At 43.8% G+C, this 12,877-nt stretch overlaps 1 protein-coding gene across 5 annotated transcripts in view; it reads right to left on the minus strand.

Moving 5' to 3' along the window:
- Nucleotides 1–787: 787 nt before the first annotated feature.
- znf462 (zinc finger protein 462) overlaps nucleotides 788–12,877 on the minus strand; it is a 43,702-nt gene continuing 31,612 nt past the window's right edge. For 3 of the 5 annotated variants that reach the window (XM_058051735.1, XM_058051726.1, XM_058051744.1), the window contains exons 5-13: nucleotides 11,069–11,457; nucleotides 10,447–10,565; nucleotides 9,588–9,788; nucleotides 7,447–7,693; nucleotides 7,228–7,367; nucleotides 6,872–7,095; nucleotides 6,449–6,758; nucleotides 6,239–6,371; nucleotides 788–4,324 (exon numbers count right to left, since the gene is read on the minus strand). In XM_058051735.1, coding sequence (XP_057907718.1) covers nucleotides 4,114–4,324; nucleotides 6,239–6,371; nucleotides 6,449–6,758; nucleotides 6,872–7,095; nucleotides 7,228–7,367; nucleotides 7,447–7,693; nucleotides 9,588–9,788; nucleotides 10,447–10,565; nucleotides 11,069–11,457 — 1,974 coding nt within the window. In that variant the 3' untranslated portion in view covers nucleotides 788–4,113. The remainder of the gene's footprint in view (nucleotides 4,325–6,238; nucleotides 6,372–6,448; nucleotides 6,759–6,871; nucleotides 7,096–7,227; nucleotides 7,368–7,446; nucleotides 7,694–9,587; nucleotides 9,789–10,446; nucleotides 10,566–11,068; nucleotides 11,458–12,877) is intronic. The other 2 variants (XM_058051717.1, XM_058051755.1) reach the window with 2 other exon arrangements.

Here is a 12,877-nt window from a genome sequence, read left to right on the forward strand (position 1 = left end):
TGTAGTAAGCTATTTCTGAATCCAAAGGTCAAAGTAGGAAGTAGTATCCAGTTTAATGTTGATATGTAATACAAATCATTTGCTTTTATTTTCCTACTAGATTTGCTACCTCAAGGCTACCAAGAGCTAAATGCTAAAAACAACATGCTAACATTCTGATGTTACTCAAAATATACAGCATATGCCTAACATTGATATAAATATTTACGTGATACATAATACTACGCTCCAGTAGTCCCAGATGACAAGAAATACATGTTAAACACGCTTATACTTCAGTTTTACTGCAAATAATGTAGGTCAATATTTCAACTATAGCTATAGCGAGTGTACCGTACTTCAGTAACCAAGTAGGTATCAACAAAAATACTTTAATACTTTTGAATGGATTGAGTAAGACCCTCAAACAATGCACAACGATGAGCCAATTCAAGAAACAATACAAGCAGTTGATGTTTGCTAAATACAAGGATGAAGAGTCTTGAACCAGTCATGATGTGCTATATTCACTATACTATACTATATTCACTATATTGACACTTACAATGGTAACCATTATGTCATTGGATGGTCATATCACCTTGTACTTCGGTATGTGACAAAAATAAGGAAAATAATAAGAAAAATAAGGAAATAGGAAAGCAGGAAGTGAACAAATGTAACAGCTACTGATTGTAAAAGTACCAGATGGAGGGGTAGGATTTAATAAGCTTTGCTTCTTCCTACTCCTTTTGGACATGTGGAACTGTGAACTGATTATGTGATGCATTCAATTGTAATCTGATGCATGTTCAAATGAAATTAAACCATTACCATAATTATGTATTTACACGTTTTCTTTCTACAATGCAATTTTAGAACGCGCCGCTACTTCAGTGCTACTACCAAGCGCTAAATGCTAACATTAGTGGTCTGGTTTTCCTTCCAAACGTAAGACCTGAAAGCCATCCGAGCTGCAACTTCATTGGCTCGTTGAAGCAGAATGCAGGAAAACGACAAGTGACCATTATCTGATAACTTTATTATCAAGTTAAAAAAAGACAATGAATTACAATATTTACAGAATATCCAGAGATAAATGGAATAAAAGTGTAAACAATCATCCTAGGCAACATCACAACCCACCATCAGGTAATCAAGATTTGGACGAGAAGAAAGGCAAGAAGGACAGATGCTAGTGTCCACCTATGGAGCCAAAAAGCACACCTATGTACAAAGTATCCAGTGTGTTGTCAGCAGGGAGTCTACGCGTTTGGGGGGGATTGGTAAGTCACGGACTACTCAAAAGATCACACAACATCTCATGGTTTTTTTTTTTTGGGGGGGGGGGCTCATTTCGCCGATTGTCACAAGAATAATGATGCAACATCTGCTCAACAATCGTAGGAGCTGCCTTTTAGTGACACCACGAAGGTTGGAGAACGCTACCAGCTGGCTGTGTTTAAAGGAAAGCCAAGCAGCAACCAGGCGGGAATGGCGATGGGATAACTCGAGTAAAACGGGGGCATGGATAGGCGGATAGCTTCCCGATCTTCTGATACAACGACTGGATTAGACGGGAGGTGGATCTTGGTAAGAATGGATGTTTGTTCCTATTCCTATATACGATCTTCCTATCCGGAGACAATTTTCCATTTTAAATGGATTTTTTTATAGCAGGGTATTGGATCGGGAATTCCGAAAAAAAAACCTAAAATATCATTATTTTTGGGAAAAGATGCAAAGACGAAAGAAAAAGGGACTTGTGTATTCTTTCTGAAACACCACAGTTCAAACACTTAACAAGGAGTTCTCTGTACAAGACTGCAAACGGAAATGAGCAGATTTCCCTTTTGGAAAGAGGTCAGAAACCAGTAACGGAAAAACGCACCCCGCATCTCCACTCAATGCCATCCAAAATGTCCCGATCTGGAATTTTGCACTAATATCTGATTGCTCTTCTTTTCCTCGTAAGGCTTTAGGGCGTCGGAGCAGCAACTTTCAACGTAATACAATCTACTGGTTTTGGGGGTGGGGGGGGGTCAACATGGGGACTCTTATCTACACCAAGAGAATGACACACAAGCAGACGACGAGGGGGAAAGGGGGGGGGTGTCAACAGTTTAAAAGTCAAACGATAGCAGAAACAAGGTGGTCAGTCTAGGTTGCACTTGTCTTTTTAATTCAAATTCGGGCTGTCCCATAATTAGCGGTATCGATATCAGAAAAATTGGTTGATATCGGAACCAGTGTTCAATGTTTTCCGATTAATTTTTCCAAAAAAAATCAGGACAACATGTTCATTCCACCACATGAGATATGTCCTTACACATATCGGCATCGGAAATTGACAGTTGGACAACATCTGCTTTTATTTTGGGGTGTAGGGATTTATACAACGGGCAGATCACGGAACTACTTCCTTCAAGCCAGACAGAGCTTTTCTTCCCATCGCACACGCGCCAGAAACCTGAAGAGACCCGTGAAACACATTATATAATATTACCATTAGCAAATACGTCCTCATCTACTTCACTGATCAAGTACGAGAACAAGTATGTATCAAGAAAAATACTTGAATATGTATTTAGACGTTTTACTTCTACAATGCAGTTTTTTAAAGCAACGCTGCTTCAGTGCTACTACTAAGCGCTAAATGCTAACATTGCTGATTTTGATAACAGTAATGTTAGCATTTACAAATATTGCTAATCTTGATAAGATTAATTCTGGTCTTGTTCTGAAGAATAAAATGGTCTTAAAAAGAGGGGTGTTCTTATATGCGGGTCAATATGTAAATGATAGAAGTCTTTTTTAACACAACCAGGGTATGTTCTCTATGTCTTATCCTCACTAGGGTAAGGGCATGCTGGAGCCTATCCCAGCTGACTTTGGGCAAGAGGCTAGTGGTCGTGTTTACTAGTCACTAGAGGGCAATGTCATTCAGTAAAGAAACACCACCCACTGCTTTTGGGACGTGTGGGTCGTGTACTCACGAAAATGACTGTTGTGGTACTAGCGCCACTAGGGGGACGCAGGAACACAAGCGTTTTTAAAAGTACTATTATACTCTTCCAACGATGCAAAATGTGTAGCAAGTAATCCAGTAATAAATACACATGTATCCATGCCAAAGTATGCTACCGTTGCGCTAGCCTCCCACACCACAGCCAATGGCAAACAAGAGTCGTGCAACCAGACAGACCGTAGCTGCCATTTTGCTTCATTTGCACCAACCCCGACTAGCATGGCCCTCCTGGTCAAAAGACAAGTGCAACCTTTACCAAGTGTCCTGTCAGTTCCAGACCGTGAACCAAACTGTCGTATGCATCCCAGGGCGCACTGCCTAAATGACGACGGACTGGAAACCAACGTCTCAGGGTTAAGGTTTAATCCAAAATCCACTATTTTTCATCAGGGAAATGACGGAACAACAAAGCAGTACAGTCCAAACACGAAGGGTGTGCCACAGGCGGAAGGCTTATACGTAGTATAATCATATTAAGGGATCTAAAGATAGCAATTTGCTACAAAAACACGGGTGGTCGATTGCCATCAGTTCTACCAATGAGGATTTGCAAACGTAGTCAAACAGATAAGGTGCGAGTCCTACTCCAGGTTTTCAAACTAAAGGCTTCAATGGGAAAAAGATCAGATGTTGCTTCTGCATCGGGCCAATCCGAAAATGTTAGCTCTATTTTCATCTTTTCTGATTATGCGGGTGGAAAAGGTGCTTCCAGTCGCTCAGTTCCATCATTTTGGGCAACATTCTCCATAAATAGTTGAATATAGCTTGGATCTTTCACGGTACTTTTGACCAGAATGTCGGTAATAAAAGTTCACTATTGGTTACCAATATATTAAAAATCTGTCCTAGGGGACCGCCCATTTCATTCAGGAGCTCCGCCTTTTTTTTTGTAAGCAGCACAACCTAATACTTATATATGTAACACCTACAACCTAAGAATGCGGCAACTCAAAACGTTTATTCACTTTTTTTTGTTTATTCAACATCCTATTTGGACCTAACCTTCATGTCCCAACAGGGTCCCATAGGGTCCCAACAGGGTCCCAAGAGGGCGCCAATAGGGTCCCATAGGGTCTCAACAGGGTCCCAAGAGGGTCCCAGTCTGGTCAACCCAGCTGCTGATCCTTTTTGGCGTCAAGCATCTCGTCGTCGTCGTCCTGGCACTGACTGTGCGATGGATCCGAAGGGTTGTGATTCTCTTCCCAATTGGCGGAAAGGTCCAGTCCAGTGTCGATGGAAGTGGAAGAAAGGGACGACAGAGCGGAGGCCTCCATTGTGGAGTTTGTGCTGGTGTCCAGTTGGTTGTTGTTCACCATCCTGGAAGAAAATGAAAAGGCGTTTTAGAAGAGGAAGGAAAAGCACGTCTCAAGTCTAACGTACACTTGGATGTTAGGTGGCTCACTTCCAGATATACATCATGATATGCTGATATACGATGATGTCCCTGGGGCGCTTGGCCCCTCCCTGCCCAGAACTGCCCTGACCTGTCCACCTGAGGTCCTAAGGACTCATGTTCAAACCTATTTTGCATATTTTATCATTTTAACGGCAAAAGTCTTGGATTGGTTGCATTACTACCTCTGTAGTCAAGTGCCTTGGAATTTTTGGAAAAGCGTTTCAGTTTGGTTTTGACTGCATGGAATAAACGATGAAATGGAAGGAAAGGAAGGCATGTGGCGTTCCTCAGGAGTCTGTTCTGTGCTCCTCTTACATGTCAATTCAGTACCAATACACCTTATATATATATAAGGTGTCCTATAAAAATACTACTGATTTCCTTTTAGTTTCCAAGTACAATACAAGTAAACAAAAAAATAAAACAACAAAAAAACGCCATGACCACAAATGGCCCCCCAACTGTCCAGGGGGCCAGGGTGTACCCTGCTTCTCGCCCCAAGTCAGCTGGGATAGGCTCCAGCATACCCCACAACCTTAATGAGGATGAGCAGCATAGAAAATGGATGGATGGATGGATGGATGGAATGGTGACCTCTGTGTGAAAAGACGCCATGCCACAAAATGAGCTGAGTGCATCACCCGTCACGCCACAAATTTTTTAAAATTTTTAAACTTTTAATATTTCACCCCGGGATAATAATAATAGCCACTAAGGTGGCAGTAATGACTCGGATTCATCTGTAATTACCATTTGTAATTACCATCTGTAATTAACCATCAGTAATGACCATCTGATTAACCACCTGTAATTACCATCAGTAATTAACCATCAATAATTACCATCTAAATAACCATCTGTAATTACGATTTGTAATTACCAACTGTAATTACATCTGTAATTAACCACCTGTAATTACCATCAGTAATTTACCACCTGTAATTACCCGTCAGTATTTACCGTCAGTAATTACCATCTAATTAACCATCTGTAATTAACCACCTGTAATTACCACCTGTAATTAACCACCTGTAATTAACCACCTGTAATTAACAAACTGTAATTAACAAACTGTAATTACATCTGTAATTAACAAACTGTAATTACATCTGTAATTAACAAACTGTAATTACATCTGTAATTAACAAACTAATTACATCTGTAATTAACAAACTAATTACATCTGTAATTAACAAACTGCAATTACCACCTGTAATTAACCAACTGCAATTACCACCTGTAATTAACCAACTGTAATTACCACCCGTAATTAACCAACTGTAATTACCACCCGTAATTAACCACCTGTAATTACCACCTGTAATTACCACCTGTAATAAACCAACTGTAATTACCACCTGTAATTAACCAAACTGTAATTACATCTGTAATTAACCACCTGCAATTACCACCTTTAATTAACCAACTGTAATTAACCACCTGCAATTACATCTGTAATTAACCAACTGTAATTACCACCTGTAATTAATTAAACTGTAATTACATCTGTAATTAACCACCTGCAATTACCACCTTTAATTAACCAACTGTAATTAACCACCTGCAATTACATCTGTAATTAACCACCTGCAATTACCATCTGTAATTACCATAACAAGACACACTGCATGTTGTGCAACGTCGGTCACACTGAAGTCAGGGTTTTAAGAGAAAGTAAATACAATATTACCAATACAAATACAATATTTTGCCATATACAAATGAACACCCCGGCTGGGGAAATACAGGAAGTGGTCATTTGGGATCATGTGATGCACTCGTCTTGCTCCGTTTCCTGTTACAAATCAGCAATAGGTAAAAAAAACTATACGAACATGCCGTGGCGAAGGACATGACGTTCCCACTCTAAATTGTTAGTGAAGCAGCGTCCACAGAACTGGCAAGGAAGACGTTTCTCGCCCTTCTCGCTGCTGCTGCTGCTACTACTGCTTGGAGAAGCAAGGACTTCTGGGAAATAGAGTTCAACACAGGGTTGACTTTAGCCGCTACTGGGAATGGATGGGACAGGAGAGGTTTTATTTTACCTGGTGGGGCAGGCCTGTCCTCCTCCATCTCCTTCAATCCCTCCTCTTCTCCTTTGATGCTGCCGTCACGCTCTTCATCCTCCATGTTTCCTTCGTCCTCTCCTGGGTCTTCCATCGCTTCCATGCCTTCATCCTCCGCCTCTTCCTCCTCCTCGGCAACAGCAGCACTTCCATCGACCGCCATCTCCATCCCGTCATTGTCCTCCTGCGCTTCTTCTACTTCGTCCCCCTCGCTGCTGCTTTCTTGCTCCTTCATCATCTCCAGCTGGTCCAAGTTGACGCGGCCCATCAGCTCAAAGTTCCGGATGACCTGACCAAAACCAGAAATGACACCACCGTGGACATTTCTACTTTTCAACTTGAACCGTTCCGCTTGTACAAAAAATAATCTCATAGACGCTCCATAAACGTACGCTTCCTGACCTTGTGCTCCAGGCGGAGGTGCTCCTCAAGCTGGCTGCGGCGTCGGCTGTCGTAATAGCAGAGCTGGCACTGGTAGGGCTTGACTTCCACGTGCTTCTGCAGGTGGAGGTGCAGGGCCGGCTCGCTGGAGCACGTGAAAGTGCACATGTGGCAGCGGAACACCAGGCCTTGGAGGTGACGCGACAGTTTGGAGCGGTTCACCTCCAGCGGACCCATACGGTCATCTGAGGAAGAAAAGACCGTTCAACATACGGCGAGAGATCCTAAACTATATCATACTACTTCATAGCTTTAGATGTGTCTAATCGGGTGTCCACCACTGGAGATCTTCAACCCTCCAGCGGTAGCATGCGTACCTTTGTGCAGAACGACGTGGTCGATCATACTGCTCTTGTATTTGGTGTGGTAGAGACAGAGAGGACAGCAAAGGTCTCTCTGAACGTCCTCTGGTGCGTTGTTGTTATGGCCGGCCTCCACGTGCGTCGTGAAAGTATTCCTTCAGACAACAGAGAAGCAATCAGCATTAGAACAACATCAGATATTTCGATCCGTCCAGCGTGGTAGCATCGTCTCACTTGTAGCAGGTGAAAAAGGAGCAGTCCTTGCACTTGAAGAGCTTCTTGCCCCCGTGACGGTCCCTGTAGTGCCGACGCAGGCTCTGCATGTACCCGGAACTGAACTCGCAGAACTCGCAGGTGAGGATGCTGTCCGGGCGATTGTCGGCCAAGCCGTGGGAGGAAGAGGACGATGCATGACTACGAGAAGCCGTTTGGTAAAGACCGAGCTGCTGGGAAAAATCCTCCTGCTCCCAGTAAGACGGGTCTGGAAGAGGAACACAACAGTTTTGTTACGCTCTGGGAAAGTCTGGGGTGGTTTTACCGAGACCCCCCGATGTGAAATATTCAAGTCAGGGCACAGCAATCTCATGGTAGGCATCGACTTGTTTTACTTAAATAAAGACTAATAATATAAGTTTTATATACTGTATATTTGTATTTATGACAAGTACCTTGTCATAAACAGCTTGCCATAGGAAATGTTACATCCAGGCCTTTGGATATCATTTCCATACATACATAATTTCTATACATGATACCCTCCCCATTTCTATACATGGATATCATTTCTATACATGGATACCATTTCTATACATGGATACCATCCCCATTTCTATACATGGATACCATTTCTATACATGGATACCATCCCCATTTCTATACATGGATACCATCCCCATTTCTATACATGGATATCATTTCTATACATGGATACCATTTCTATACATGGATACCATCCCCATTTCTATACATGGATATAATTTCCATACATGATACCATCCCCATTTCTATACACGGATACCATTTCTATACACGATATCATCCCCATTTCTATACATGGATACCATTTCACTCATTCATTTTCTACCGCTTTTCCTCACGAGGGGTGCGGGGGGGGGGGGGGCTGGAGCCTATCCCAGCTGTCTTCCCAGTCCAGGGTACACTCTGGACTCGTCGCCATCCAATCACAGGGCACATATAGACAAACAACCATTCACACTCACATTCATACCTATGGACAATTTGGAGTCGCCAATTAACCTAGCATGTTTTTGGAATGTGGGAGGAAACCGGAGTACCCGGAGAAAACCCACGCATGCACAGGGAGAACATGCAAACTCCACATAGAAATGGCCGAGGGTGGAATTGAACCCTAGTCTCCAAGCTGTGAGGTCTGCGTGCTAACCACTCCACTGCCGTGCCGCCCTGGATACCATTTATATACATGGATATCATTTCTATACATGGATACCATCCCCATTTCTATACAGTACACTTTGAAAAGTAATAATGCAGAAGCCGTTTTAGATATGAATATATTGTAAGAAAATGCATACATGCGACTTGGGAGATGAATTGATTCCATGGCGGGCGATGTGAGCCCTTCAATCATCCTCTGGAGGTTGGCTAATGTCGCCCTACTTTGGGGCCTCGACATCAATAAATAAAGCACAGTGACACTAATAGAATATCTATCCATGAGAAAAATGCTTCATTCGGCACTCCAGACTTTGAGGAAGAAAGTTACATTCCATTTTCACGACGCAAGAAAGGTGGAGGAGATGGAGGAGTTAAGGAGCTGTGCTCATGTGACCCAAGGGCCGCACGGTGGATTCCAGCGTTCTTCACACAACATGGCTGAATGGTTGAGTGGATGGTTGTGTGCCGTGCCCCTGGCCGTGCTGGTATACGTGATGCTGGGGAGCAGCTGGGAGCCGTGGTTGGCGCTGTGAGGAATGCAGGGAATATTCCTCTGCTCCGTCAGCAAGGGGACAGCTGCCGCCAAGACGAGTCCAACCAGGGGACCTACGGCCAAGGTGACCCTTTGACAGGCTCAGGTCAGTAGAAATGGTAAGTACTACCACTACCAGTAGAGGGCGCAAGCATCATATTGATGCCATACTGATGAGGATTTTTCCATAACGGAGCCTAGAGAGCCTTTTTCCCAAAAGGTTTCGTGTGGGACTATTTTGCCCAAGAAAATATTTTTGTTGTTATGACAAGTCATGGATTTTGGACAGTTTTTTTTGGACAGGCATTTTAATGTTTTTTTAAAATACTAACATTCATATTTAATGTCAAAGAATAATATTTTCCCAAAAGAAATGATCAAGCAAATGGCCCTCCAACACCCGTACCGGGGCCCCAGGATCTCCTACCTTCCAGAGTTTCTCCAGGACTCTGATCAGCGCTGGTAGTCAGCCGGGTGGTCCTCAGAGCAGCGTGGGCGGCCTGGTTGGCGGCCCGCAGCTTGGGCAGGGTTAAAGCCTCGCCGTGGTCCTGCAAAGAGTGCTCCTTCAGCTGGCTGATGGTCACGGAGGAGAAGGGGCAGGACAAGCACTTGTACGTGTGCTGCTCGCCTGCGGGGGGGGGGGGGGGGGGGGGGGGGGGGGGGGGGGGGGGTAAAGATATAACTGTACTTTACATCACGTCTTTGAGCTTTCTTTGAAAAAATTAACAAAATATCTGCAGGTACTGCATCTTGAAGTATGTTCAGATCTGTGCAGTATTTCCATGCAGTTTAATTACATTGCCAATTACTACTGCTGTGGAAGGCAGATTGCAGGCAACTTGTTGTTTGCACTCAGAAATGGAACAAATAAAATATTCATACATTTTTTAAATGTGCCTTCATCAGCTGACCATGTTTTACTGCCAATAAAGTTGTATTTTTACAAAAGCAAAACAATAATAGAACATTAACACTATACTAAGAGAAAAAAGTCTTTGCCAGGATGAAGTCAGAAATATTACAAATACAGTAATGAGCAAACAAATCAGTTTTCCTAAAGCAAAGTCCCACTTTGAAAGGATTATCAGAAATACAATGAGATGCTAAGAAGCGCTAACATTAAGAGATGTGTTTATTATGATGGTGCTGAGCAAATGACACATTTTGATACTATAGTAATTTGGTTTGTAGCTTATTAACATGCTTAGGGTAGCATGTAGATACAGATGTGTATTTACAGTGTATTATTACATGTCGTCATACGGTGTGCATATCTCTGCACTTACCGGTGTGCGCCTTATGCATGTGGCTCTTCAAGCGGCTCACGTAGGCGGACTTAAAGGGGCACAGTTTGCACTTGAAGGGCTTGTGGTGGCCATGGTGAGACTGCATGTGTCTGTCCAGGCTGGGGGGGGGCAGAGAAGAGTGGATTAGTGGGCATAACCAAGCACCATATGTTTGAGTGACTGGAGGTGTGGGGGGGCAGGGGGACTCATCTACCCACAATTCCCTGGTGGGTGTTAGCGCATGCGGTGAAAGTTGGCGGTGTTTTGAATGGCAGCCGCTCGGTGGCGGGTCAGGGATAACACCAGGGAGCTCAGAGGAGACGAGGACTCGCTTGTCCCCTCTCGCTCCACCGTCTTGACGGACGAAAACAAACCTGGGTTCATCTCAGAAGAGGGAGCATCGGTATTCGTAGGGAAGGGCTACAAGCCAAAAATCTGTCCTGTCACAACCAAGGTGTTGTATTTAACCCTTAACATTGTTCTAATGTTCCTTCAAACATTTCATTTCACCCCGGAATGATTCATTCCATTCCCATTACTGCCTATGGGAAAAACTGATCCCAGAATAACTGATGGCGCTTCCACCGTACGCTACTTTATGGTCGTGGCTCAACGCACTCACTTGTGTCTGAAGGGTGAGACGAAGTGGCAGTACTGGCAGCTATATTTGTCCTCTCTGCTGAGCATGGCCATGGCCGAGTGACTCCTCTCATGGGACCTTAGTCCCTGCATGGACATGAAGACTCGGTCACACTGGGCACACGGATGGCCTCCAGTTGCCAGACGTTGCTTGAGCGAGGTCCCCGACGCCGAGGCCCTGGCCGCCAGAGTCGCCGCCTTCCCATCGACGGCATTCAGCTCTGGCTCCCGTGTCGCTGTGGCAACAGGGGAGCCCGCGGGGTCCACGGCATCGTCGGCGGGTCCCTCGAGGCTTTCTGATTCATCCTTTTCCACGTCACCGTTAACTAGTCTCTGTGCCGGGGCAGTAAGTGGAAGCTCGCCGACTTCCTTCTGAAAAACAAAGGATGCTCTCGTTAGGGATGCACATCTTCATCCAGCTGCAAACGATACATTTAGGATTTGGAAAAATATGCCTCCAAAACATTTCTGATGTTTTCATGTGTTATTTTTCACATCCATTTGTGTTATTATTCATTCATTTATTGCCGCTTATCCTCACAAGGGTCACAGGGGTGCTGGAGCCTATCCCAGCTGTCTTCGGGCAAAATGCGGGGTACACCCTGGACTGGTCGCCAGCCAATCACAGAAGTAACCTGGGGTTCAGGGTTGAGTTTTAGGTAGCGTGGGTTACAGGCGATACAGTAGCTCGTGTTTTTAATTTTAAGACTTTTATTGGAGGTATTGTGCCTGTTGTGAGATAATCCACACCTGCATTAAAAGGCTGTTGTTGTGGCAATCAAGTTTATTTTTAACAAATCACAGGCCGTATTCAACTACAAATAGCATCATTTATTAATATATTTTTTTTTTAAATGTCATAAAATGAAGACGTGTAGTTCAAGTGGCGAGGGATGACTGTACTTCATATACAAATGTTCTTCGTTTATTCATTCATTCATTTTCACGAGGGTCACGGGGGTGCTGGAGCCTATCCCAGCTGTCTTTGGGCGAGAGGCAGGGTACACCCTGGACTGGTGACCAGCCAATCACAGGGCACATATAGACAAACAACCATTCACACTCACATTCATACCTATGGACAATTACAAGTCGCCAATTAACCTAGCGTGTTTTTGGAATGTGGGAGGAAACCGGAGTACCCGGAAAAAAACCCACGCATGCACAGGGAGAACATGCAAACTCCACACAGAGATGGCCGAGGGTGAAATTGAACCCTGGTCTCCTAGCTGTGAGGTCTACGCGCTAACCACTCGACGCCGTGCAGCCTGCAGTGTTATTAATTTTCCAAAAATTATTCTTTTATCAGTAAAAACAGTTCCACACCAAATTAAAATGGTCATTATTTAGCAGGAGTATTCCAGCGTGTACACTTGTACTTAGACCGCTACCCTTGTGGGCAGCAGGCCAACATATTGTAGTAGTAAGGTCTTACATTTGCTGTCTATAAATTATATTAATAATAATAATGTATAATTATAATGGAATAATGTCCCATACAGAGTCAGACTTTTTCTTCCTGTCACACACACACACACGGCAAAAGCAGAGGATGCTAGTTATGCTAATTTTAAAATAATGCTCATCAATGAAAATGATTCCAAAAGTGGGTCTTTTATTCAGTGCCTATAGTCAGGTCACTATGGTACTTTGGTAAGTGGAATGACACGGGGTGAGTCTATGGGCGGTAATGGGACTGAGAGACTGCACTTCTTTGGCTAGTACACCTGAAACCAGAACAATGTGTGTTTAGCTCGGCTAACCTCTTTATTCCAATCTCTCAGGGCATATT

Source organism: Doryrhamphus excisus, chromosome 2, assembly GCF_030265055.1.
Source record: "Doryrhamphus excisus isolate RoL2022-K1 chromosome 2, RoL_Dexc_1.0, whole genome shotgun sequence".
NCBI classification, from domain to species: domain Eukaryota; kingdom Metazoa; phylum Chordata; class Actinopteri; order Syngnathiformes; family Syngnathidae; genus Doryrhamphus; species Doryrhamphus excisus.